This window comes from Hibiscus syriacus, unplaced genomic scaffold (genome assembly GCF_006381635.1).
Source record: "Hibiscus syriacus cultivar Baekdansim isolate YM2019G1 unplaced genomic scaffold, ASM638163v2 tig00111769_pilon, whole genome shotgun sequence".
Classification (NCBI taxonomy): Eukaryota; Viridiplantae; Streptophyta; class Magnoliopsida; order Malvales; family Malvaceae; genus Hibiscus; species Hibiscus syriacus.
Genome location: NW_024063172.1, coordinates 3051737 through 3074753, shown reverse-complemented (window position 1 = coordinate 3074753; position 23017 = coordinate 3051737). Strand labels below are relative to the sequence as shown.

At 32.9% G+C, this 23017-nt stretch overlaps 2 protein-coding genes and 1 pseudogene across 2 annotated transcripts; 1 reads left to right on the top strand and 2 right to left on the bottom strand.

Moving 5' to 3' along the window:
• The first annotated feature begins 4874 nt into the window (after positions 1-4874).
• LOC120169721 lies at positions 4875-9631 on the top strand (annotated as a pseudogene).
• Positions 9632-9989: 358 nt separating this feature from the next.
• On the bottom strand, positions 9990-13198 carry LOC120169722 (peroxisomal (S)-2-hydroxy-acid oxidase GLO4-like). The gene is made up of 12 exons (XM_039177841.1): positions 13102-13198; positions 12806-12952; positions 12596-12720; positions 12463-12509; positions 12290-12367; positions 12057-12181; positions 11877-11934; positions 11138-11200; positions 10738-10807; positions 10528-10628; positions 10304-10408; positions 9990-10169 (listed from the first exon to the last, which is right to left on the bottom strand). Exons 2-12 carry the CDS (start codon positions 12946-12948, stop codon positions 10005-10007), a joined length of 1080 nt encoding a protein of 359 aa, XP_039033772.1. The 5' UTR covers positions 12949-12952; positions 13102-13198; the 3' UTR covers positions 9990-10004.
• A 902-nt stretch (positions 13199-14100) lies between these two features.
• LOC120169723 (25.3 kDa vesicle transport protein-like) lies at positions 14101-17586 on the bottom strand. The gene is made up of 6 exons (XM_039177842.1): positions 17461-17586; positions 16662-16893; positions 16305-16465; positions 16042-16188; positions 15178-15254; positions 14101-14465 (listed from the first exon to the last, which is right to left on the bottom strand). Exons 2-6 carry the CDS (start codon positions 16847-16849, stop codon positions 14382-14384), a joined length of 657 nt encoding a protein of 218 aa, XP_039033773.1. The 5' UTR covers positions 16850-16893; positions 17461-17586; the 3' UTR covers positions 14101-14381.
• Between the last annotated feature and the right edge of the window lie 5431 nt (positions 17587-23017).

The following is a 23017-nucleotide window of genomic DNA, read 5'->3' as shown; positions in this document are numbered from 1 at the left end:
ATGACTGTTATCAATACTTTAACATTTTAAAAAATTGATGAATGTTAAAATATCGATAATTGATTTATGATGTATCGATATTTTTGAAAAAGGTTATGAATTTCACCCCTCACAACAACCTATGAGTATCAATACTTTCGAATTTTTTTTAATTAAGTTGTATATATTTTATCGTTTATATTATTATTAACTTTTAAACAAACCGATAGCTAGTTTAACGTAATAGATAATACTTATTTAAAGTAATAGGTATCGCTTATTTAATATAATAAGTAACGTTTATTTTATTTTACCGTTTACATTATTATTAACCTTTAAACAAACTGGCATATAGTGTTTATTTAATGTAATGGGTAGTGCCTGTTTTATATTACTGTTTACATTATTATTAACCTTTAAACAAATCGATAGCTAGTTTAACGTAATATGTAGCGTCTATTTTATTTTACCGTTTACAATATTAGTAACCTTTAAACAAACGGTAGGTAATTTAACGTAATAGATAGTGTTTATTTTACCGTTTATATTATTAGTAACCTTTAAACAAATCAGTAGATATTTAAACGTAATAGTTAGCGTCTATTTTATTTTATCTTTTACATTATTAGTAATCTTAAAACAAATTGATATGCAGTTTAACATAATAGGTATGAATACTTTTCAGGAGAATAGTTGAACATAATTTACTGTCGAAACAATATACGTACTTTTAGAGTAAGTATTGATACATAAACTATGCAATTTATGTTTCAAAACTTTTTAATATATTCTTCATGTTTTCTACCTACAACATTAATTTAATAATTTCATTTACACAAAAAAAAATTATTTGATTATTTAGATTTTAAATTTAACAATTTTAACTAAAGATAATAATAAATATGTAATCTCTATGTTTATTATTTTTAATTTAATAATAATATACACCATAACATAAAAATAAGTCATTAAACACTTATAATTACTAAATTAATATCTTAAAACCCACTCAAAATGTAATTTTAAATTAATGTTTTATATAGTGAAGTAAGTATGGATATTTATATATATATATCGATGTCTACTGATAACCAAAGTTTATCGATTACTAAATTTTTTAATTGTTTTTCATGTTTTTCACTTATAACATTATAAGTCTGTCAACATTTTCAATAACGCTTTATCAAATTTGTTAATAATCTTATTAAATTTTCGATCAAACTGTTTCTTATCTTTATATTAATCTGCCTTTCGTTAGACATTTCCGTGTGACTGATTACTCCTTAGATTTGATATTTTGTTTGTATATGAGTAAAAAAATTATGAATTTTTCTTACTAAATTTTTGGCTCTTTTTTGACTGACGACGTGATAGTTGGTGGTGTCAGGCGGCAGCGGGCGAGTGGGCAAACCCTAATCGACTTCGACCGTTGGATCAAAGGTAGATCTAATGGCTCAGGAACATGACGGCGGGTGTGATGATAGGAAACCCTAAGGTTAGTAAACTAGGCTGTAATTTGGGCCCGATGACTTTTTATGTTTGGGCTTCCAGATGGATCTTGGCCCACTTGTAGTTAAGCCTTATAACATTGGGCTTCATCATTGTAGCTTGTAAAATGAAATGAAATAAAAATATTATTAATTATTTATTATAATATATAATATAATACTAAATAAAATAATAATAAAAATAATAAAAAAGTTGACCCGAATAAAATCGGGTGTCTACATTATTTTTTTTAAATATAGTTCTTTTATATACATTTATTTTTATTATGTGATAATATTCTTTAGTATTTACATTATAATATCGCATATTTAATTTTATATGATATATATATATATATATATAATAACACATAATTGAAAAATAGGTCTAGCCAATCTTAGGCCTCAATGTTGGAGTCCAATTTCAGCCATTTTTCTCTCTAATTGGGCTATTTCTATTTCATGTCCACTCTTTTTATCTAATATTTTTATTTAAATTATCTTAAATATCGAGTGGTGTTTCGTGTTTAATCAGATAATTTGATCATTTGATAAATATATTTTTACGTTTTGATTAATATATTAAATAATAATTCTTTTAATTTTCAAATTTCACATATAAAAAAAGTAAAATATTAAATAAAAATTTGAATAAAGAATTAAATATATATACACACATTAAACAAATTGACATATATATATATTAATTATAATAATAGTACATTCAATTATTATTTAGATATTATTTAATATATCAATTATAATAATATATTAAATTTAAAATTTAAGTTGGTGGAATCTATTTTAAAAAATAAAAACAATTTAATTTAATATGCTTTGAAAAATTATTTATTTTAATAACTAAATATAAAAAATCATACATTTCAATTTAAAAAATATAAATTAATATAACATATTTATATTAATATTAAGTTCTGAAAATTTTATTTAGGGGTAAGTAAAACTCGACTCGAATTCGAAAAATCGAATTTTTTCGGCTTGACTCGAAAAAAATGCAAGTTCAAATCGAATTATAAAGTATAACTCGAATAATTCGAAATTTTTAGTAATTCGTATATTGATTTTCAAGTTAGAGTTGAGTTCATCGAATTTGTATGATCTATGTAAATCAAATATGAAAAAACATAAAAAAATATATATGTATTGTATATGATCAATGATGGACCTAGGCGGGGCGGCCGCCCCTAAAAATATAAAATTACCATATATTTTAGATTTTTCTATGTATTTTCTATTACAAATATGTTTTCACCCCAAAATTTTTACTCTCCCCCTTAAATTTTATAAGTTGAAGTTCGCTCCCTAATATAAATTATGCGTCTGTCCCTGTATATGATTATAAAATACCATTTAAATTGGAATAAAATAATGTTATAATATTATAAATATTAGCAGTTAAATTTAAATATAAACTCAAAAATTTTACTATACTCGACTTGTATAAATTTGACTCGACTCGAAAAAATTTCAAGTCAATTTCGAATTATAAAATAAGATTGGTCAAATTAATTTTTTTTAATTTTACTTTACTCAATTGAACGATGACCCTAGCTTTATTCCTGTAAATAATTATATATGCGATAATCAAACCTCGCTTCAAGTTATTTTACCAAACTTAGATAATATTAAGGGTAAAGTATAATAACGGTCACTGAACTTTTCTAAAGCTTTCATTTAGGTCCTCAACTTTTAAAACTTAAAATACAATCCTCCAACATTTAGTCTGTTTACAATATGGTCCCCGACGTAACCGGCCGTTTGATGTCACATTACCGTTAGTACATTTGTAATATGGTCACTGAACTTTTTAGGCGCTTGCATTTAGGTCCCCCAACTTTTAAAACTTGCAACACAGTCTTCAATTTCATTCTAAACCCCAAATTCCTTTTTAATCTCGAATTTCCTTTTTCGCTTCTCTCTTCTCATTTCTAGCGTAACTTTTTAATCGAGAATGTATGGGAAATTCTAATCTAACTTTGAATTATATGGAGGTGTTGATTTGAATAAAGGTCCATTGAGAGAACACCCAACCAAGAGACTATCGGGACCATCAACGATTCAAGGTGTAATGTTAGATACATATCATCTCAGGTGAAGCATAGATGTTGATGAAATGTTTGTGAGAAAAAATGGGGCTTGAAATATAGAGTTGACAAATACTACTAAGATGAACTAAGAATCATTGTTGAAAGTCACTAACAAAGCTAGAATTATTTTGTATAAATGACATATAATAATTTATTCGTTTAATCCTTGTGGTTAAAGATTTTCCAACATATGATCAAATATAATGAAATCCCAAACAACACATTCACCTCTCAATCTCTTTCGTTCACATGCACTCTCGTTTGGTTTTTATTCTTTAATTTTCCGCCATATAAAATTGTAAACTCAAACAGTGCTCTGTCTTTCAGTTTTTTATTTACAAAATGGAGGAAGAATTGTTGGAACGCAACACCGATTGCATTTATTTCTTAGCCTCTCCCCACATTTACAAGAAGGTATTTTATTTTCTCTTTTGGGCTATTCGGAAGTAAGCTTTTCCTCTTTTGCACTTCCCATTTTCAGCTCGCATTGTGTGTTTTTGTTGAAATTTTTATATTTTTGTAACTGCATGTCAATGATCTGGATATTCAGTGTTAGTTTTGAACCAAAACCATCTAATTTTCTTTTTTTATTCTTAATAAAAACTTTTAGTACTCCTTATGAAAGATATTCAGTCCATCAGAATAGAAGTGAAAGAGGGTCCTAGGCTATTTTTTTGATCTTCTTGTTTGGTTTTTCTTTAAATCAGGGAATTGGTTGTGAGTATCGATATAGTGAAATCACCAGGCTCAATCCGAGAGACTGTTAGTACTAGTTTACTATGAATTGTATTGATTCGACCTGTGGTTTTCGGCGTCCTGTGAACTCGTATTCTTTTTAATAAGTTCATGTTGATTATGAGACTGATATGTCGTGAACGAATTGGATTTTTTACATGTTTTGGAAATTGAGGACTGTGTTGCAAGTTTTAAAAGTTGGGGGACCTAAATGTAAGCACCTGAAAAGTTCAGTGACCATATTGTAAACGTACTAACGACAATGTAACGATGTCAAACGGCCGGTTACGTCGGGATCATATTGCAAACGGACTAAATGTTAGAGGACTGTATTACAAGTTTTAAAAGTTTGGGGACCTAAATGAAATATTTAGAAAAGTTCAATGACCATTACTATACTTTATCCTAATATTAATTGAAAAGGAAAAATAAAAGACATGTGCAAAAGTGGCACTGTTGTATTTGCTGTTGGCAAAACACAGAAATATAAAGCGTTAAGTTTATCTTACCCCTTTCAATCAATATGATCCGCGATAAATACATTTTTGGAGCCAATCGTTTCCTCTCCTCTTTCTTCAGGGGCCTCTTCTATTTTCCAGTTTTTCTTTCAATTTTTTCTTCTCTCACTTTCTCGAGGCCTCCTATGAACCCTAGCTGGAGAAACAAAGGAGGTTAATTTTCTTGCAAACCAAACACCTCGATTAAATCATCTCCCAGTCAATCGCCGAGAAAAAATGCAGCACCAGATGATGAAGCAACAACAACAAGCCTTGATGCAACAAGCTCTTCTTCAACAACAGTCTCTTTATCACACTGGCATCTTAGTTCCTGATCAGGTTTCTCCACTATTTTTCTCTCTCTCTCTCTTACGCTTTTGAATTTTTTGTCAATTTCTATTTTTGTCGGTTATTGACGTATATTTTTCTTCCGTTTTTAGGAAATTTTTGTATTTTTATATCGTATTTTGATCTTCGAGCTCGTGTTTGCTCACTTCTTTGTGATTGATTCGTATAGCTTGATTAGCTTGATAACTTTATGTGGTGATGGCTTTTTTCATAGTTCGCTTGAATTTGGTGGATTTTGTTTTTATTTTGCTGATTTGAGAGCTTTGAATGTGATTTTTTTTCTTCATTTTATCAGTTTTCTTTTCTGCTTTGTTTATCGGAAAGTTGAATTATTTTGCATTTAGGTTGACTATGTCTGTGTCTTTAACATGCTCTTGATGCAAACTGAAGCTCATTATTTTGATTAAATTTGACGAGAAATTGTTTTGTTTCTTTGTATTTTACTTTATCATCGCGTGAAATTCCAGTGTTGTTATTTCTCATTTTCTCTTATGAAGTTTCTGCCCTCATGCTGAAAGATTTGCTTTGGTGTTTTTTTTCTCGTTAAGTTGTGTTTCTCACCTCATTGATTTTTTTTGTTCACTGTTAATTGAAATCTACACGTTGTTTTGCAAATGTTGAGAATCGATTGAATATTTTTAACGTAAACTTAGTTGCCATCTTTCTTGCTCAGGCCTAAAATCAATTACTGACTCAGTCTATTTCTATATGTGTGTATGTATCTATCTATATGTATCTCCTGTTTTCTAATATTTGGAAAGAACGCCTAAAATCTCCCTCTCCCTCTCTCTCTCTCTCTCTCTCTCTCTCCCCAAGTTGTGGAGCACAAAACGTGGTTCTTGAAGTTCATTGAGGTTCTTTAAGTTTGTAACTTATAGTCCTCCAATACAACATCATGAGCAAATTTAAAAAGTATATGGCAACTTTCAGTGTGTTGTCCTTTTGTCAAAGTTACATTTCTGGCGGACCTCTTTCAATGTGTGGTCTATCTTGTCTTTAAGTTGAAAGTATCAATGAGGTTGGAGAAGTAATGTTCTCATTCTGATGGTTGTCTTTTAGGTTGACTGTTGATTACCTCATAGAACTCATATTCATTTCTGAATTTGAATGCTTTAGAATTGGGTTGAGTGGGAAGGGACTTTTCTGCATCATAGCTTCTTTTCCTGTTTTTTATTCTCTCTCTTCTTTTTTCTTTTTTTTTAATTTACAGATAGAGCTAATTCCAAGTGGAAATCTGCCTCCTGGTTTTGATCCAAGTACTTGCCGCAGTGTGTGAGTGTTTGCCTTAATTTTCTTTTTTGTTGTTTTTATATTTTTCTTTTTGTTTGTTATATATTTTGTGTATGCTATTTCCCTTCTTGCTAAAACAACTGTACAAGTTGCTTTTATGCTTGTGATTATATTCATTAGAGACACCTTTCCTTCATGAATCTGGTGATAAAAATTGTTTCCACTATCCTTAGTGCAAAATTTTAAGCTAATGGCTTCTTTTATTGATAGCTAAACGGTTTTGAGAATTTGATAGATACTTGTATGTTGTTGCATCTTCCAAACAACTCAGAAAGTTACTTGTAGCCTTTTCTTTATTTGTTTAATTTTCGAGAAACTACAGGTACGTGGGAAACATACATACACAGGTGACTGAACCACTACTTCAAGAGGTTTTTGCAAGTACTGGTCCTGTTGAAGGTTGCAAGCTAGTCAGAAAGGACAAGGTATTATTTTCAATATTGCACCTTTTTTATTTATCTGAAACTGTGAGGATGTTCTAATGATTATCTTTTATTGCTTAGTTTTTTCTTTGTTTCCTTTAGCCTTTTGGTTGCCGTATTATTGATCTTTCTTTTGTTCTGTATTCTACTTGAGCAGTCATCATATGGATTTGTCCACTACTTCGATCGTAGATCAGCTGCTCTTGCTATATTGTCTCTAAATGGAAGGCACTTGTAAGTATTAACTTTTTTCATCTCCCTCGTTATTTTTAGTGTGAATTTCTTTCATATCATGCAACCTGCAGGTTTGGACAGCCTATCAAGGTCAATTGGGCATATGCTAGTGGTCAGAGAGAAGATACATCAGGTTTGCTGAAGCTTGTTATGGTTATGGTGTGCTGGCGATTTTTGTTTCTTCATAATTATACTGTTTGATAGTATCATAATCTGTGCAGGTCACTTCAACATTTTTGTTGGGGATCTCAGTCCCGAAGTTACTGATGCAACACTGTTTGCATGTTTTTCTGTCTATCCCAGTTGTTCGTAAGTGTTCTCCTTTTAATCTTGATTTCAGTAGATGCTTGACAGTGTTGTGACTTTTTAAAACTATATCCTAAACTATTATAATTGCAAATATATTAGTTAGTAAACCTTGATTAGTGTTCTCGTGTTGAAATGATACAACATTGATTTATTGATGTCAAAGTGTAACAAATCTGTACGTCTTTACTGATTTAAGGGATGCAAGGGTTATGTGGGATCAGAAAACTGGGCGTTCAAGAGGATTTGGGTTTGTTTCATTCCGCAACCAGCAGGTGCTGCTCCTTGGTTAAGTTTGCAGTGGCTCTTGTGTTTCTTCTATTATAATGTTGTTTCATCTAATGATGTTTATTCCCCCCCCCCTCTCTGTTCAGGAAGCACAAAGTGCAATTAATGACTTAAGTGGTAAGATTGATGTCTTCATTAGTCAGTAGGTTTTAGCTCATCAAATAAAGCTGTGATTTATATCTGTAATAAAATTTTCTTTCATATTCTTCACATGTTGGAGTGATATTAATAGGTTGCTGAAATGGTAAACTAAAAATAAAAAATGCCTTTTCTATTTATTAAGACATTCCTTAAATTCTGTAAAATCACCATGTGTAGAGTATTTATTTTTATTCATTAAATTGTCGTGGTTGAGCTGTAAGAATTGTATTTAGCTCTGATTTTTTAAATGAACCACCACTTGCATGAATTCTTATTATTGACATTGCAAACAATTTCAATCTTGCTTTTAATTTATACTTTTAGGAAAGTGGCTTGGCAGTCGACAAATTCGTTGTAACTGGGCAACAAAGGGTGCTACTGGCAATGATGACAAGCAGAGATCTGATGCCAAAAGTGTGGTGGAACTAACCCGTGGCTCATCCGGTGTGTCTTTTTTTTTTGCTGCAAATCATTATCTTTTATTCAAAAGAATCAAACATTTATGATAATCATTACATTGTAAAAGGAAAACCCCATAACTATTAGTACTTCATTTTATTTAGCCTTAACCTTTTATTGATTTTTATTTTTGTGCCAAATTCGAAATGAATGTATGTCTATTACCTTGGTATGCAGAGGATGGTAAAGAGTCAACCAATAGTGAGGCTCCTGAGAATAATCCTCAATATACTACAGTTTACGTGGGCAATCTTGCTCCAGAGGCAAGGGACTCTTTCCAACGGCTCTTCTATTTATTACACATTCAAGCTATTCTCAAATGGGTGTTACTAAGCATTATGAGTTTAACTTCATAGGACAAGTGAAATGGGTTTGAACAATATAGAGTAAAAGAATAATTTATCTTTTACCTATCAATTGAAGCTTTTTCAACTTTTTGTGGTTTGAGTTTGAACCATGTAGGGTGAATTTTTTTGGTATTTTGACCCGAGAGCTCTAATCTTCTGATGAAGTTTTTAGTCCTTGTGAGATATGGGCTTGTGTTCTGAAAGCTCCAATGTCTGTACTGTAAAGTAGAATCTTATGTTCTCCAATAAAACCAATTATTTTTCATTCCTGCAGGTCACCCAGCATGAACTCCATCTTCACTTTCATGCTCTTGGTGCTGGGGTGATTGAGGAGGTTCGGGTTCAGCGTGATAAAGGCTTTGGCTTTGTGAGATACAGTACTCATGGTGAGGCAGCTTTGGCCATTCAGATCGGGAACACTCAGTCATTCCTATTTGGCAAGCAAATAAAGGTTTGTCATGTAGCATAATGTGTTTTTAATACCTTAGGATGAGATGTTCTGGAAATTCTTTCCACGGGGCATTATGTTCATTGAATCATTGACCCATAAGTATTCTGAAATGAGCCATAGTGCGAGTTTTTTGATGATTCATTGAATCAATCTTGTAGTTTTCAATTCCTTGGAATGGACATCTTTTAATTTGTTTGTGCAGTGTTCTTGGGGAAGCAAGCCAACACCACCGGGGACAAGCTCAAATCCGCTACCCCCACCTGCAGCACCTTTACCTGGCCTTTCAGCCACTGACCTCTTAGATTACGAGCGGCAACTTGCCATGAACAAATGGGTGTTCATTCCCTAACGCACCCTCCCAAGCCGGGAACTATGGGAGTGGGTGCGGCTGGAGGAAGGCAGGCGATATATGATGGTGGCCCAGCAACTAATGTACTATCAGTAAACATATAAAGAAATAAAGTGGTGGTGTGGTAACATCCTTATTTCCTGCATTTGTGGGTTTTAATTGAGTTTGAAGTAGGAGGCATTTTAGTGTATTTTAGCGGTGAGGCTGTACCCTGCTTTTATTTTGTACCAGATTATATTCGAGTTCTAAAGCGTATTTTCTTTTTAATGTATTTTCTCCTTAATGTATGGATGTTCGAGCATATTTGGTTCTCTACTTCTACATATCCAGATGGTAACCTCCGTGTTAATGGTAATATGATATTTAAGCCTTGGCATTGGCACTTGAATCCCCTCTTCTCAAAAGCGAAATTTTGTTTCTAATTCTTCCCTAATTAAATTTCATTTATTTTATATTACATTGATCGCAGGATTGAGAAAATTTTATCTCATGATATTGAAATGAAAGTTTATCTGGTAACAGTGTTCCTATAAAATATCTGTGACAATGTTATATAACATTGTTTAAAGCATTGAGGCAAGGCTGACATGGCTCCTAGTAATTTCCTTCACACTAGAACAACCAGAGAGGGTCATAGTGAGTTCAAGCTCATCTTTAAGCATTTCAAGCACTCGTTTCACTCCATATTCCCCTTTTGCTGCGAGACCGAACACGACTGGCCTTCCCACCTGAAAAATGCCATTAGCACACAATTCTTTTATAGCTTGGTAATGGTGACCGCAAACTCATAATTATTAGCTTGGTAATGAGACATGGGATTTATTTCCTAGTTGAAGTTATAGATGGGAGTTTGAGAGCTTACTAGGACAGCTTGAGCACCAAGAGCCATTGCCTTGAAAATGTCTGTTCCCCTCCGTATTCCTCCATCAACAAAAACTGGAACTTTTCCTCCAACGGCAAGAACTACCTGTGACCTCAATGTGGACAAAATTGGCAGATGATCTATTTTCTCAACTAACTTGGAACGTATAAAATTCTAGAGCTGCACTATGCAACAGCTATCAATAACTATAGTAAGTAGAGCACCTCTTCCAGAACTGAAATGGTAGCAGGAGAATAATCCAACTGCCGACCTCCATGATTGGAGACGATAATCCCAGAAACACCTACTTCCAGGGACTTTATTGCTGTGATAGTACAAGCTATTCGATTAACAGACAAGCCAAGAGGAAACGTACAGACAAATAAGTAAGAAAAAGAGAGGAAGAATTCTATCAAGCCATGCCTCGACCTCACCATCTTCATGAGTGAGCACCCCTTTGATCAAAATCGGCAAGCTTGTAATAGATTTCAACCATGTGATGTCCTGCAAAAGTATCAGAATGTAATAGTTAAACAAATAAGACTACCAGAACAATGGTTCTCGTGTTGATCCCAGTCTTCCCTGTCAACATCAAGAGAGGAAAAATGTCCATCTACATATATACGAGGCCCTATACTAAGTGTTTAAGTCAACAAGTAAAAGTTACCTAACAAACAAGAGTTAATTCAGGCATGTGGGGTGGTTTAAAAATAGCATTCTTGAGCCGAGAACCATAGGAAAAGTCACTTTTTCACTTAAACCTCAAGAAAGAGCAGAATTTTTATATAATAGAAATATATGATGAGATAACTTGGATTATTCACATATTGTTACCTCCCAGCAGAATGAAGCATCAAGAGTCCCACTGGCCTGAGCTTCCAAACCTGAACCTCCTTCCTGTAAAATTAATTACAGGTAATGAATATTAAGAACATCAAACAGGCATGATTGATGTAATCCATATCTTTCCCTTTATCAATTTCCTTCAACTATACAAAAATGGGACAGGTTTGATATGCCAGACATTCTGGTTGAGTTTAGATTTGACATTGTATTTGGGAAAAATAAGGTCGAACACAAAATAGAAAAGCAAAAGAAAATATAAGGATTCAGTACTTAGTTCATGTAGAATGTAGCCGAGTATTAGATAAGTTCTGCCATGTAATTTAGATGTATTTTATGTTTATCTACATAGGAGATAAGTTGGATATCCATTAATTAGTTTAGATAAGTTGAACTCCTATGTAAACACTAACCTAATAGGACTCTACAGTTGTAAAATTCAGCCTTTTTAATCAGGCTATTTTCTGTATAAAAAAAAATTATGAATGATAATTCAGAAAGAGTAAAATACTTCTTCGAAACACACTTCTTTTTCTTTAAATCTTTCAGTTCACTGTATTCGAGTGAGATGCCTAAGACCGAGTTTTTCGTGTAGTGTGAGTCATTAGTAAGAATTTATCTTGGTAAAACCAAAACAATATTTTATCTCGGTTATATCTAGCAGAATAATATAAAAAGGTAAAGCAGATGAATCTAAGTTAATGAATTGGATGGGGACTACTCTATTTACAGAAATGAATTTATTTGGCAATAGTCCCTCCAGGTTCTTCAGTGGAGGTACATCGAGTCTGCAGACGTTTGTCAGAGATGAACTTTCATGTATGATATAAAACCACAACAATGTTTCATCTCAATGATATAAAGCAGATCAATCTAAACAGTAAAAAGTAACTTATAGTTGATATTTCACTTGTTCTTAATGTCTGCCTCCCTTCGACCAAGTCTTGGAGAATCAACTGTTACTACAATAGCCCTATATCCATTATTTTCAGCTCTCTGCACCAGCTTAGCCGATATATCCCGTCTCTTGTACACCTATTCCGAGCAAACCGAATCAGTGTTCATTTCGTATTGATGGTATTTCTAAGGACAGAAGAGAAACTATTGCTGGTATTGAGAAAGCTGAGGTAAAGCTGAACATACATATAGTTGGAAGAAGCGAATAGCATTGCAGCAGGAAGCTACTTCCTCCAATGAGCATGAAGATGAGGTGGATAAAACCTGGAAATAGACACAAGAATTTCAACACCAAAGTTCAGGAAGCCTTTTCAGGCCATGACAATTGAGCGAAGTTCATATATATATATAATTACTACCATTATCGTGCCACATGCAGATGCCGCCCTTGCTGTTGCAATCTCACCTGGAATGAAAATAAAATCGAAGTCTATAAAAGTTCCGAAATAAGCTAAGATCAGAAATCCTTGAAGAGGACTTAGTTAGACAGACCTTCAGGGTTTGCTAGCTTCTGCATAGAAGTTGGGGCAATCATCACTGGCATTGAGATGTTATAACCCAACACCGTAGTCGATAAATCGATGCCGCTTGCATCTCGAAGAGTTCTAGGCTGAATACTGCAAATTCACATGTCATAACAATAAGTAAAATGATTGGAAACAAGTTTGCTATATAGATCGTTAATAGATTGAAACACATCACATGATTCTGTGAAAAGCTTCCTCATTCTCTTTTAAGGTGTACTGATCCTCTGCTCCTCCAGAGTAGAAATCGTAGTACATTTTTGGAAGGGATTGCCTCGCTAATTCTCTGAATTCATTGACATTAACTGGTTCTTCTTCCATTATCCTGGATTCATAGAACAACAACATCGTGTTCGATCTTTATGGTTTATCTATCTCTAATTACCACGAACCGTTTCACTAATACTAACAAGCGAGAGAATTACTGAAAGAACGGTTGAAGCTCAAAAGATAAAATAAAAAAGAAGGGATAACCGATTGGAGCTGAAAGCTTCTCCAGGATTTTATTTTTCTTGAGATATTATCTGAAGGTAGAAACTGCAACTATTGAAAGATTGTCAGTGTTGTACCTTTCTAGTTCTTTGAATTTGGCAAAACTCTACAATAAAGTTTGTTTGTATTCTTATCTATCAACTACAGCGAAAGCCACACCATTATTAGTCGAGCTCTTCCACTCACTCTCACTTTTAATACTGACTAATAATTATCTTATCATTTAATCATTTAATTAATTATTTATTACAAACACATCACCGATCATTAAATATTAGGTAATCTAATTAATCAAAAAAAATGATCTAATATAAAAATATTTTCATATTCTAAATTTTATATATTTATTAATTTAATCCTTCATATTTGAAAATATATCAATTTCATCTTGTTCTTCTCCTTTGCTTTCATGGTACTTTGTAATATAATAACAATAACTTATTGTTTCTTTATGACAAAAAAATGTATTTGTTTCAACTCTTGTTTTGATTTGAGAGGCTTATTTGGTTTGACAATATCATTAAAAATAATTAACGAAAATTTTAACGGTAAGTGTCCCAAAAAAAATCAAAACACAATACTAAGTATGATTTTGAAAAAAATAATGGCCAAATGATCCAATTCCGTAATTTACCCTTTGATTTTTGTAGCGTAGAAAATTCGTCTAATTCATAAAGAAGATATGAAATCAAATGAGATACATCGATTTAAGTTTGATAAACTTAGATGAATCTAATAAACAAAATGACGCCGTTTCCATTTAATTATATAGTTATAAGATTTAGTATCCTTTTCAATTATTAAGAAAATCTTTTATTTCATTTTATATTTAGGAATGGAATATACTCTGCATTGAACATGGATATTTCATGCAGTAAAAACTAATTTGATATCTTAATCATCGACATATTGCCATCGATTTTAAGAGTAAAACGCCACTCGGAAGTCCATCAAAGGAAAATGGCAATAATGTGCTGCTACTAAAATTAATTACCAAAAGAGGCTTCTACTCTGGCTTTGACATATAGAAAGAATATTTGCGTCTTTGAACATATTGCTCATAAGGTAGGGTCTCTCCTTCACACTTCCACATTGCAAATTTGTCCCTAAACTTCGCCGAACTGTGTGATGAAACAAAAAAAACCCAGAATTTTCATTCTAATGTCTGGTCTCTGGGTGTGGACAACAAGCTGCACACACCAATGCAGAGAAACCCGAACAACTCGATGATAAGTCGCTATAACTATGAAGCACGGTTGAAATTACCACAGCTTGGTTTTCACCCAAAAGAGGAGAAAGACAACTCCTACAACGATAGCAACCGGAGCCCACTTCCGGATTAAAGCCTACAGGCAAATTGATGAAACAAACAAATAACTTTCAAACTTCAGCATAGCTAACAGTCATAATCTTTAAATGATTCAAGAACAATTGCAAAAATAGTCGAGCCACGGATGCATGGAAAATGACTTGAGCTCTTGCCAAAGAAACTTTCATTTAAAAGAGAAGAAAATCAAGTTGAGTAGAAGGAAATTAGGTGACAAAGTTAATTGAAGTATCTTTTTCCCATGGGATTTATGGCAACTTCAATAAAACTATCCGACATAAATCATGACATTCATATGCTAAATCCATTCTTAATTTTTTCCCTCCTTTGTGCGTGTCGAGGGAGGGAGCAATCAAAATTCAGAATAATTTTAGCAGAGACATACTTACGTAACTACCCATGCCTGTCTTCGTGCCTAAACAAAGCCTAGAACTTAAACTAATTGATGCATTAGTTAGTTGCCAAATGCAGACATTGATGTTCCTTTTTTTCTTATCATGAGAGGCTATAATCCATGTTCAAGGAGCTATTCTGACACTGAACATGATTATATTATATCACCTGTATTTTCTACCACGAAAATGACTTAGGAGCACACATTCAGTATCTTCAACAAAATTGTCTAAAACCAACAGGTAAATGCCTCAACCTAAAAGAAGGGGAGAGATAGTGTGAGAGAGAAATGACCCAAATAATGATTATTCATCCTTCACTAATCAAAGGGAACTAACCTGTCGATTTAAGTCTCTTGCCTTATCAGCATATATGCGAGATTCCGATGTCAAACGACTGGACATTTGACTGACCTCTGTGTTGCAGAAAGAAAGAGAAATGTGCACTTGGTTAGTCAAAAGCAATATAATTTAGCAGTCAATCAAAAGGAGAAAGATTAAAGCAACAGTAAAGAAGAAAACACAATTAGGTGAATTCAATTTGAGGGCAATACTTAAAAGTAAACTAAGCAGTAACAAGATGCAGCCATAAATGACTTTGCCTTGAACTGCATGCCCAACTACTAGTGGAGCAAAAAAAATCTAGAAGTCATGTTCTTTTAAATTTTAATTGGCACTATGTGAACTGATACAAAACTCCTCAGACACTCGAATGAGAAAAAGACCAATATAGCTGAAGCAAGCTTTTGTATGATTAATGCAAATCGAAGTTTTGGAACAGCTAAATCTGACTATTAAAGGAACAAAAGTTACATAACCTACATCCAAGAAACATAGCGTTTACTTGTAAATAAAAACATATAATTATCAGGTACTAAAATCATCAAGTTATCGACCAAGTTTCAGCCTGGGTTACAGGCTAGAGGGCAATTTATAAAAGTTAAAGTGTAGATTGAGGAAGAATCGAATAAAGCAACAGACTTGTCTCACCTAAAAGATTTTTTTCACACCTTTAACAGTACATCTGTACATGCAATACAAACTGAGGCATTAAATTCGTAAAAGAAAAGTTTTCCTAACTTATAATTGTTAATTTTAGCATCCCTCATGGTGCATTGATTCAAGCAGGCTCAATAAGTCTTCAATTCATACGTCATAAAAATGTCTTAAAAGTGATTCTGAAAGGAAAAGGGTATATCTTACGGTCCAACTTTTCACCAACACCAAGAACTTCTTGTACATTTCGAGTCATGATTTGTTGAACTTCATATAGTTCATCGTTCAACTTTGTAATATTCCGTTGAGTACGGGTGTCCTGGTACATTTTTTTTGTCTTCTGTATGAAAGTATCTTGAAGACAGAAAAATACAATCAAGCCTGGAAACAGGGAGCACAAAAAAGGTGGAAAAAATAATAATTGCATACGAAAAGAAGAAAGGGCCAAAAAATAAAGAAAATAAACCTACCAAATTTAATAAATGCATAAGGCCTGGCAGCTGTTTCAATGTGAGCTCCATTAACACGTTCAAATTCATTCTTGAGTTCTTCCAGATAATGAAAGGCAAGTTTCTTAGGGTAAGAACGGTCACACATTGTCAAGTAACAAACACGTCCTTCAACGATATAGCTATGAACTTAGGTCAAGGTAACATTATAACTAAGATGCAACTGCCAATAATACTGGAAAAAAATACAACAAAACTTATTTCTTTCCCTCAAGAGAAACTATGAAGTATAAACCTATTTTTGATAAGGAAAGTATAAACTTATTTCATAATTCAAGAAATAAGGCATCCAAGAAATAGACACAAGGGCAAGGATACTGGAAAACATAAGGTCCGGTCTCAACAGACATCCTTGAAGCCTCAATATGGCCTTTGGAGAGATTCTTAAACAACGCCTTGACTTGCTGTTTGTACATTTCAGAATCTACCAGATCCCGACCATCATCTAATCCCTCTGCCAGAGGAAGACCATCAGTAACACGAGCAATCATTGTCATTTTCACCATCTTTACTCCCCTTTTTTTCTCAGATTTCAGAAAATCCCTTCAAACTAATATAAAAGCAAAATTAACAACCTGATTAGTTACAGAAAAGGAAAAACTCATTTTAAGTAAAAATTAACAAACCAAATTCCATACTACAATAAATTAACAACCCGAATTCCAATTTACTAAATGTCGATAATTTCACTCCCGATCTTTATGGTACAACTAGCCACCACAATGATGAAAATACAACATTTCCAGTTCCACAATAATCATTTCGAACCATTAAAACTAACTTGGAAAAAAATCATAACATGATTCATATGTTACTTGATTCTATAAGTTCTATTCTCATTAACCCTCATGACTGACCCAAAGTAAGATCGACTCAGCTCTTGTTTTCAAATCAAAAGGTCATTTTCGTAACCAAAGACAATCCATCCAGTCAATGTCATCAGGTTATAACAAAACAATATATATTTTTCAGGGATTCCAACAAAACCCATAAATTAGTTGATAAAAAAAATCTCATGGAGGAATTTCAACAGAATTGAAATAAAAAGGAACGATTTTTTTGAGGGGGTTAATTATAAGCACGTTTAGAAATTGATAAACGAAAGCTGTAGGAATACCTGGTTTGAGCATGTGGGTCGTCCGATTTCTGCTCGATTTCAACGATCTGAGGAAGGGGAATGACCGGTGGTCCGACAAGTCTTGAAAGAGATGAAATTAAATGGAAAGAGAGAGCGTTATAATAGGTTTTTTTATTTATTTTTTTAAAGAAAAAAAAGAGAAAAAAGGAAATTAAAATATTATCAATAAATTGATATTAAAATATGTTAAAATGAATTTAATCATGACACATTAATTTGAGAAAATAACCTCAATGCTCAAAAACGCCTTATAATATACGATTTTAACCAATTTTTTTTTGGATTTTCTAAAATGACTAACTAAATCGCAATGCGATCGATAATTTGCAACGCGATCTCCGGTATCGCAAATCAGTTTCCAGATTCGCAACGAGATTCTGACTATCGCAATACTGAATTTCAAATTCGCAACTCGATTTCTGAATTCGCAACAGGTTTTAGTTTCGCAACACAAATGTTTTGGGTATATAACTACGCAGCAGCAGCAACTCATAACCTAAATCCCTAAATCGTAACTCATTCCATCTCCATCTATCACTCTCTCCGACGACATCCGTTCCTATATCCAACGACATCCTTCCCCATCCGGCAACAGGTTTTAGTTTCGCAGCTCGTTTGTTTAGTAAATTAATTTACAATAATGAAATCATCTAATGTTGATCATGTTTGGATAGATTTGTGTTTTGGAGGGTCATGGGAGAATGTTCATGGTGTTTTACAATATATGCCTTTACCCATGAATCTTCAACTAAAACTGTCATTAAAAAAGTTAACTTATGAAACTCTAATGTTACGTGTTGCAAATAAATTGAATTTAGAGCCCCTAAGTGGATTTAAGATATCTTATTAGAGAAATGGTAAAGTTTATTTGTTAACCGACAATGAAGATGTTGAACGATTCATTGCTTACATTAGTGTTTCAAGTGATGATGTTACATTGTATGTTGTTGAACCTAGAAGTAGTGAAGTTGGGTCAGTAGCGGGTATTAATCAACTAAGTTTTTCAACCCCAGTTTATGGTGCTCAAAATTTAATGGTTCCACCACAATTTCATCACCAAACAAATATTATTTCACCACATTTCCAATACCAAACACAATCTCAAAACCCACAACCTTTCCCTAATCCAAATCCCAATCAACTTTCAGCACCAAATTTCGGTTTTCGTATTGACCAGTTAGACGATGATGAGCCAATAGAAAATATTGTGAGTACTAGTCAGTATTCGAAATTTGATCTTGGTCAATACCCAGACTTTGATCTTGGTCAATACTCGGATTTTGATGATTTTTCAGAAGAAGAAACAGACCATGCATGTAATGATTTTGATATTGGTCAATACCCGAATTTTGATGATGAAACAGCCGTTGCCGAGGAAGATGTTGTTGATGATAATGAGGAGGAAGTTACGACTGTAAATGAACATGTTGAACATCCATTCTATAATTCATATAACACTGAAGAAGAAAAAGAAGAAGAAAAAATCCCCAAAGAAAAGTCCCTGAAGAAAATGTCACGGGAGTATAACTGGAATATGCTAGAATTACTTCAGATACCGGAAGAAGAGTTGGTAAAGATAGCAGTTGATTGTTACACAAAAATTATTCGTATCAAGAAAGATGATTGTTTTGATACAAAGGAAGACTTGAAGATAACTTTGTATACGAAATGTGTGGAAGATGGCTATCAACTAAAAGTTAACAAATCAAGCAAAGATCATTTCGAAACAAGGTGTATGATTGACAAAAACTGTACGTGGCGTATGATTGCAAAGAGGATAAAAGATTGCGAAATGTTTCAAGTTAGGACTTTTATTGATAAACATACATGTAACATTCCAAACTACGTGTTAATGACCAAATTGTAAAATTTCAGAATTTGATGATAAAAGTAGAATACTTGAATAGTTCAATGATTTATTTGAGGATATTTCCTGAAAGTTTTTAGTAATTATCCAATGAATTAAAGGGCAAAATGGTCAATTGACATTAAAGATATTTTTATCCCCTTTAATAGGAGATAAAAACGTGTGAGATGAATGCATTTTATCTTCTTCTTCATTTCTTCTTCTTCTCCAACCATGGAAGACTAGGCAAAGGTGAGTTTTCGATTTTGTTGATTATTTGTTGAATTAAAGGTTAGGTTTTGATCATTAAATGATAATTAAGCTTAAGGAAAGCTTAAGTTATCTTAAATTCAAAAGATAAAGGAGTTATGACAGATTAAAGAAAATGGGTTTTGAAGTGAAATTTTGAATAGAAATGTTTAAATGATTTTGGAGGTTGAATTTGACTTGCCATCTATGAGAATAAGAAGTTAGAAGTGTTACAATTAAGTTTGGATAACATGGAAAATTTGATATGATTATTGAATTCTATATGGAGAATAGAATTCTAAGGTTTAAGATGAAATAAATAGATATAAATTAGTTTAAGTATGTATACTTGAGGTAGGAATATGAAAGGGGATGAAAAATGAAAAATTGAAGCAAAAATAGAGAATTTTCGTGTAATGAACAGTAATTTTCTGGGTTGGAACGAAAATTTCCAGATTATGCAAAGGGAACCGATACCCCTTGGGGGGGGGAATCGATTCCCCCTAAATGAAAAATGGAAATTTAGTTTATTAAACCGGCTTAAGTTATTAACATCAAATTTAAGGTTTAGGTTTCTGATAGTCATTTTGAAATGTTATATTTATGTAGATATTGAGCCTAAACAAGTTCTGGAATAATCAAAGGATTAGGATTGAATCAAAGCAAGCAAGGCTAAGGTGAGTGCAATTTAATTGTACTTATGCTATCGGAAAACATTGGCTCGCGGTGAGCCAGTGACGGAGTTACTATGGTAAGAAGTGACTCCTAAAATGTTATATGATTGGTATGATTCTTATGAGTGCATTTTAGTTTATAGGATTATAAGGAATTGGACTTGTGATAAGTCTATTTTCAATAGTTGTTGTGTATGGATTATTGATTATAATGATGTGAATGACATAAAAGGTATGTATACTTGATTATATGAAATGATATGTGCTTATGTGTGCTATGTGATTTATGTGATATGCCATATGGGAAAATAGAGTGTGAACTTTAGGAAAGGATTATATGATGTATATATGAACATATGTGAACAAAATAAGACATGCATGTTTACATGAATACATGAGAAATAATATAGGTAATATGATATGAATCTATGTGACTACGTGAGAAATAATATATGTCTATGAGAAGACATAAGAACAAAGTATAAGCTATGTGATATATGAATATGAATTCATATGAAAAGTGACATGTATTACATGAAAGTAAACTACGTGATTATATGCACATGTGAATGTGAATCACATGGAAATGTTCTACGTGTAAGTGAATTATGTGTTTATGTGAATATATGAAATAATATAAAGAATAATGCCCATGATATGTGTCATGAGATCTAGAGGTATAGTTGGCATGCCAAGAGTAGAGGGTCTACGCGGTCCTTCGGGACAAATTCTACGTGGTCCTTCGGGATGTATATGTATTCTTTGGAGCATGTATGAGGTCTTTTGAGACACATGTTTGATCCTTAGCATATATATATGATTCTTAAGGAGTTTATATGAGGTCCTTAGGGACATATTATATGGCACTACGGTGCAATTCTACGTGGCACTTCGGTGCATTTCTACGCGGTCCTTCGGGACAAAATTCTACGTGGCACTACGGTGCAAATTTATATGAGCTGTGGTGACAGCATAGTGCACAACCTCACAGTACTCGCATACCTTAAGTTCTCAGTAATGTACATGGGCCTATAAAAGACATTGAAAGTATTTACAAGATTCATATGTGATATTGTGTGCATTCCTAAGTGAAATGTATTTGTTATATGAGATTGGTAATTATTTATGCAATAGTGATGATCAAATGAGAAATGATAAGTACAAAATCATATGATAAATAGAGATTATGATGATGTTGGTATATGAATATGTATTCATTTTATTATATGAAATGTTATATGGTTTTCTTATATATTTTATATGCCTCACTAAGTCAACGACTTAGCGTGTGATTGTTTCACGCGTAGGTTACGAGAAGATGACGGTTGATAAAAGTTACTCAAAACAGGTCAGTTTCTCCTTTCCATAGATCAGATCAGAAAAGAAATGTATAATGTGTATTTTGTAATAACGATAGTGGTTGGCATGTAAATAAATGATCAAATCTGATAAGTTTTAATCGGTTTTGAAAAGTCATACGAATGAGTTTTGTAATGTTTTAATGAGTATATGTAATTAATAATATTCAATTTATTTTGTTAAATAAATTTGGAAACATAGATGGGAATTTTTATAGTGATGAAAGGTTAATTTTTATAAGTTAATATGTAAATTTCGGAAAATACTGTAGCAGTTACTGTAGCATGAACAGTAACCGCGAGTTTGAACAAAATTTTCCAGTATCTTAAAGGGGAATCGATTCCCTGCTACAGGGAATCGATACCCCCACCGTTCATCGCACTATTCACTGTTCACTATTCATACCGTATTTTTACTATTCACGAATACGTATTTTTGAACTCAAAATTTTATAACAAGCACAAGTGAACCATATATGGTCGTATTTTCTTAATACAAATTAAAATGCTTGATTATTTTGAAAGGAAATCGTTTTTAAAAGTTAATGTGACATCTCGGACTCGTATTCGGGTCGGGTACGGGTTGGGGTGTTACAATACATGTTCAAGAACCCCAAGTTTTTCCTCACCATAGACAGGCAAACAAAAAGGTGTTGGGTGGTTTTCTGGCTGAGTTAATGTTTTTGAATGGCAGGGTATATCGGTGACATGTAATTATGACTGACATGAATGCTCAGTTCAAGATTAGTATCTCATATTCTCAAGCTTGGAGAGCCAAATGTTATGCCTTGGAATTGTTGAGGGGGTCGCCAGAAGCATCGTTTGCCCAACTGCCGGCTTATTGTCACAATTTAAAGTTGAAAAATCCTGGGTAGGTAACTCATATCAAAACAGATAGAGATGGACGCTTTGAGTTGTTGTTTATCGCCATTGGTGCTGCGGTTAGTAAATCAATATAATTTTGTTGACTCATTTTTGTTAGTTACATGTATTTCACATTTAAATGATTATATTTCTTGTGTATATGATTTTGTAGATTCGTTCATTTATTACTTGCATGCGCCCAGTTATTATAGTTGACGGAGCACATTTGAAAGGTCGATACCTTAGAGTAAACTTATTAGCAGTAGCCATGGATGCTAACAATGGGATACTGCCAATAGCTTACGGGGTTGGCAAATCTGAAACCTCTGATTCATGGACATGGTTTATGGGGCATCTTAGGGATTGCATAGGTCCTATTAGCAATCTGACAATCATATCCGATAGGGCAAACTCAATTGACAACGTTGTTAGAAGGTGTTTCCCAGATGCTTTTCATGAACTTTGTGGTGTTCATTTGTATAGAAATCTAAAATCAAGGTCTGATGGTATAAAAAATCACAAATGAACATACTGAAAGGCTGTAA

Excerpts from the sequence above, each read along its gene's own strand:
- LOC120169722 (XM_039177841.1), bottom strand. The coding sequence starts at position 12,948 with ATGGAAGAAGAACCAGTTAATGTCAATGAATTCAGAGAATTAGCGAGG. Across the intron at positions 12,510-12,595 it reads GAAGCTAGCAAACCCTGAAG|GTGAGATTGCAACAGCAAGG; the intron begins GTCTGTCTAACT and ends TTTTCATTCCAG. Across the intron at positions 11,935-12,056 it reads GAGGCAGACATTAAGAACAA|ACTCGATGTACCTCCACTGA; the intron begins GTGAAATATCAA and ends AAACGTCTGCAG.
- LOC120169723 (XM_039177842.1), bottom strand. The coding sequence starts at position 16,849 with ATGGTGAAAATGACAATGATTGCTCGTGTTACTGATGGTCTTCCTCTG. Across the intron at positions 16,466-16,661 it reads ACCGGACCTTATGTTTTCCA|CTATATCGTTGAAGGACGTG; the intron begins GTATCCTTGCCC and ends CTAAGTTCATAG. Across the intron at positions 16,189-16,304 it reads TTATGCATTTATTAAATTTG|ATACTTTCATACAGAAGACA; the intron begins GTAGGTTTATTT and ends TCTGTCTTCAAG.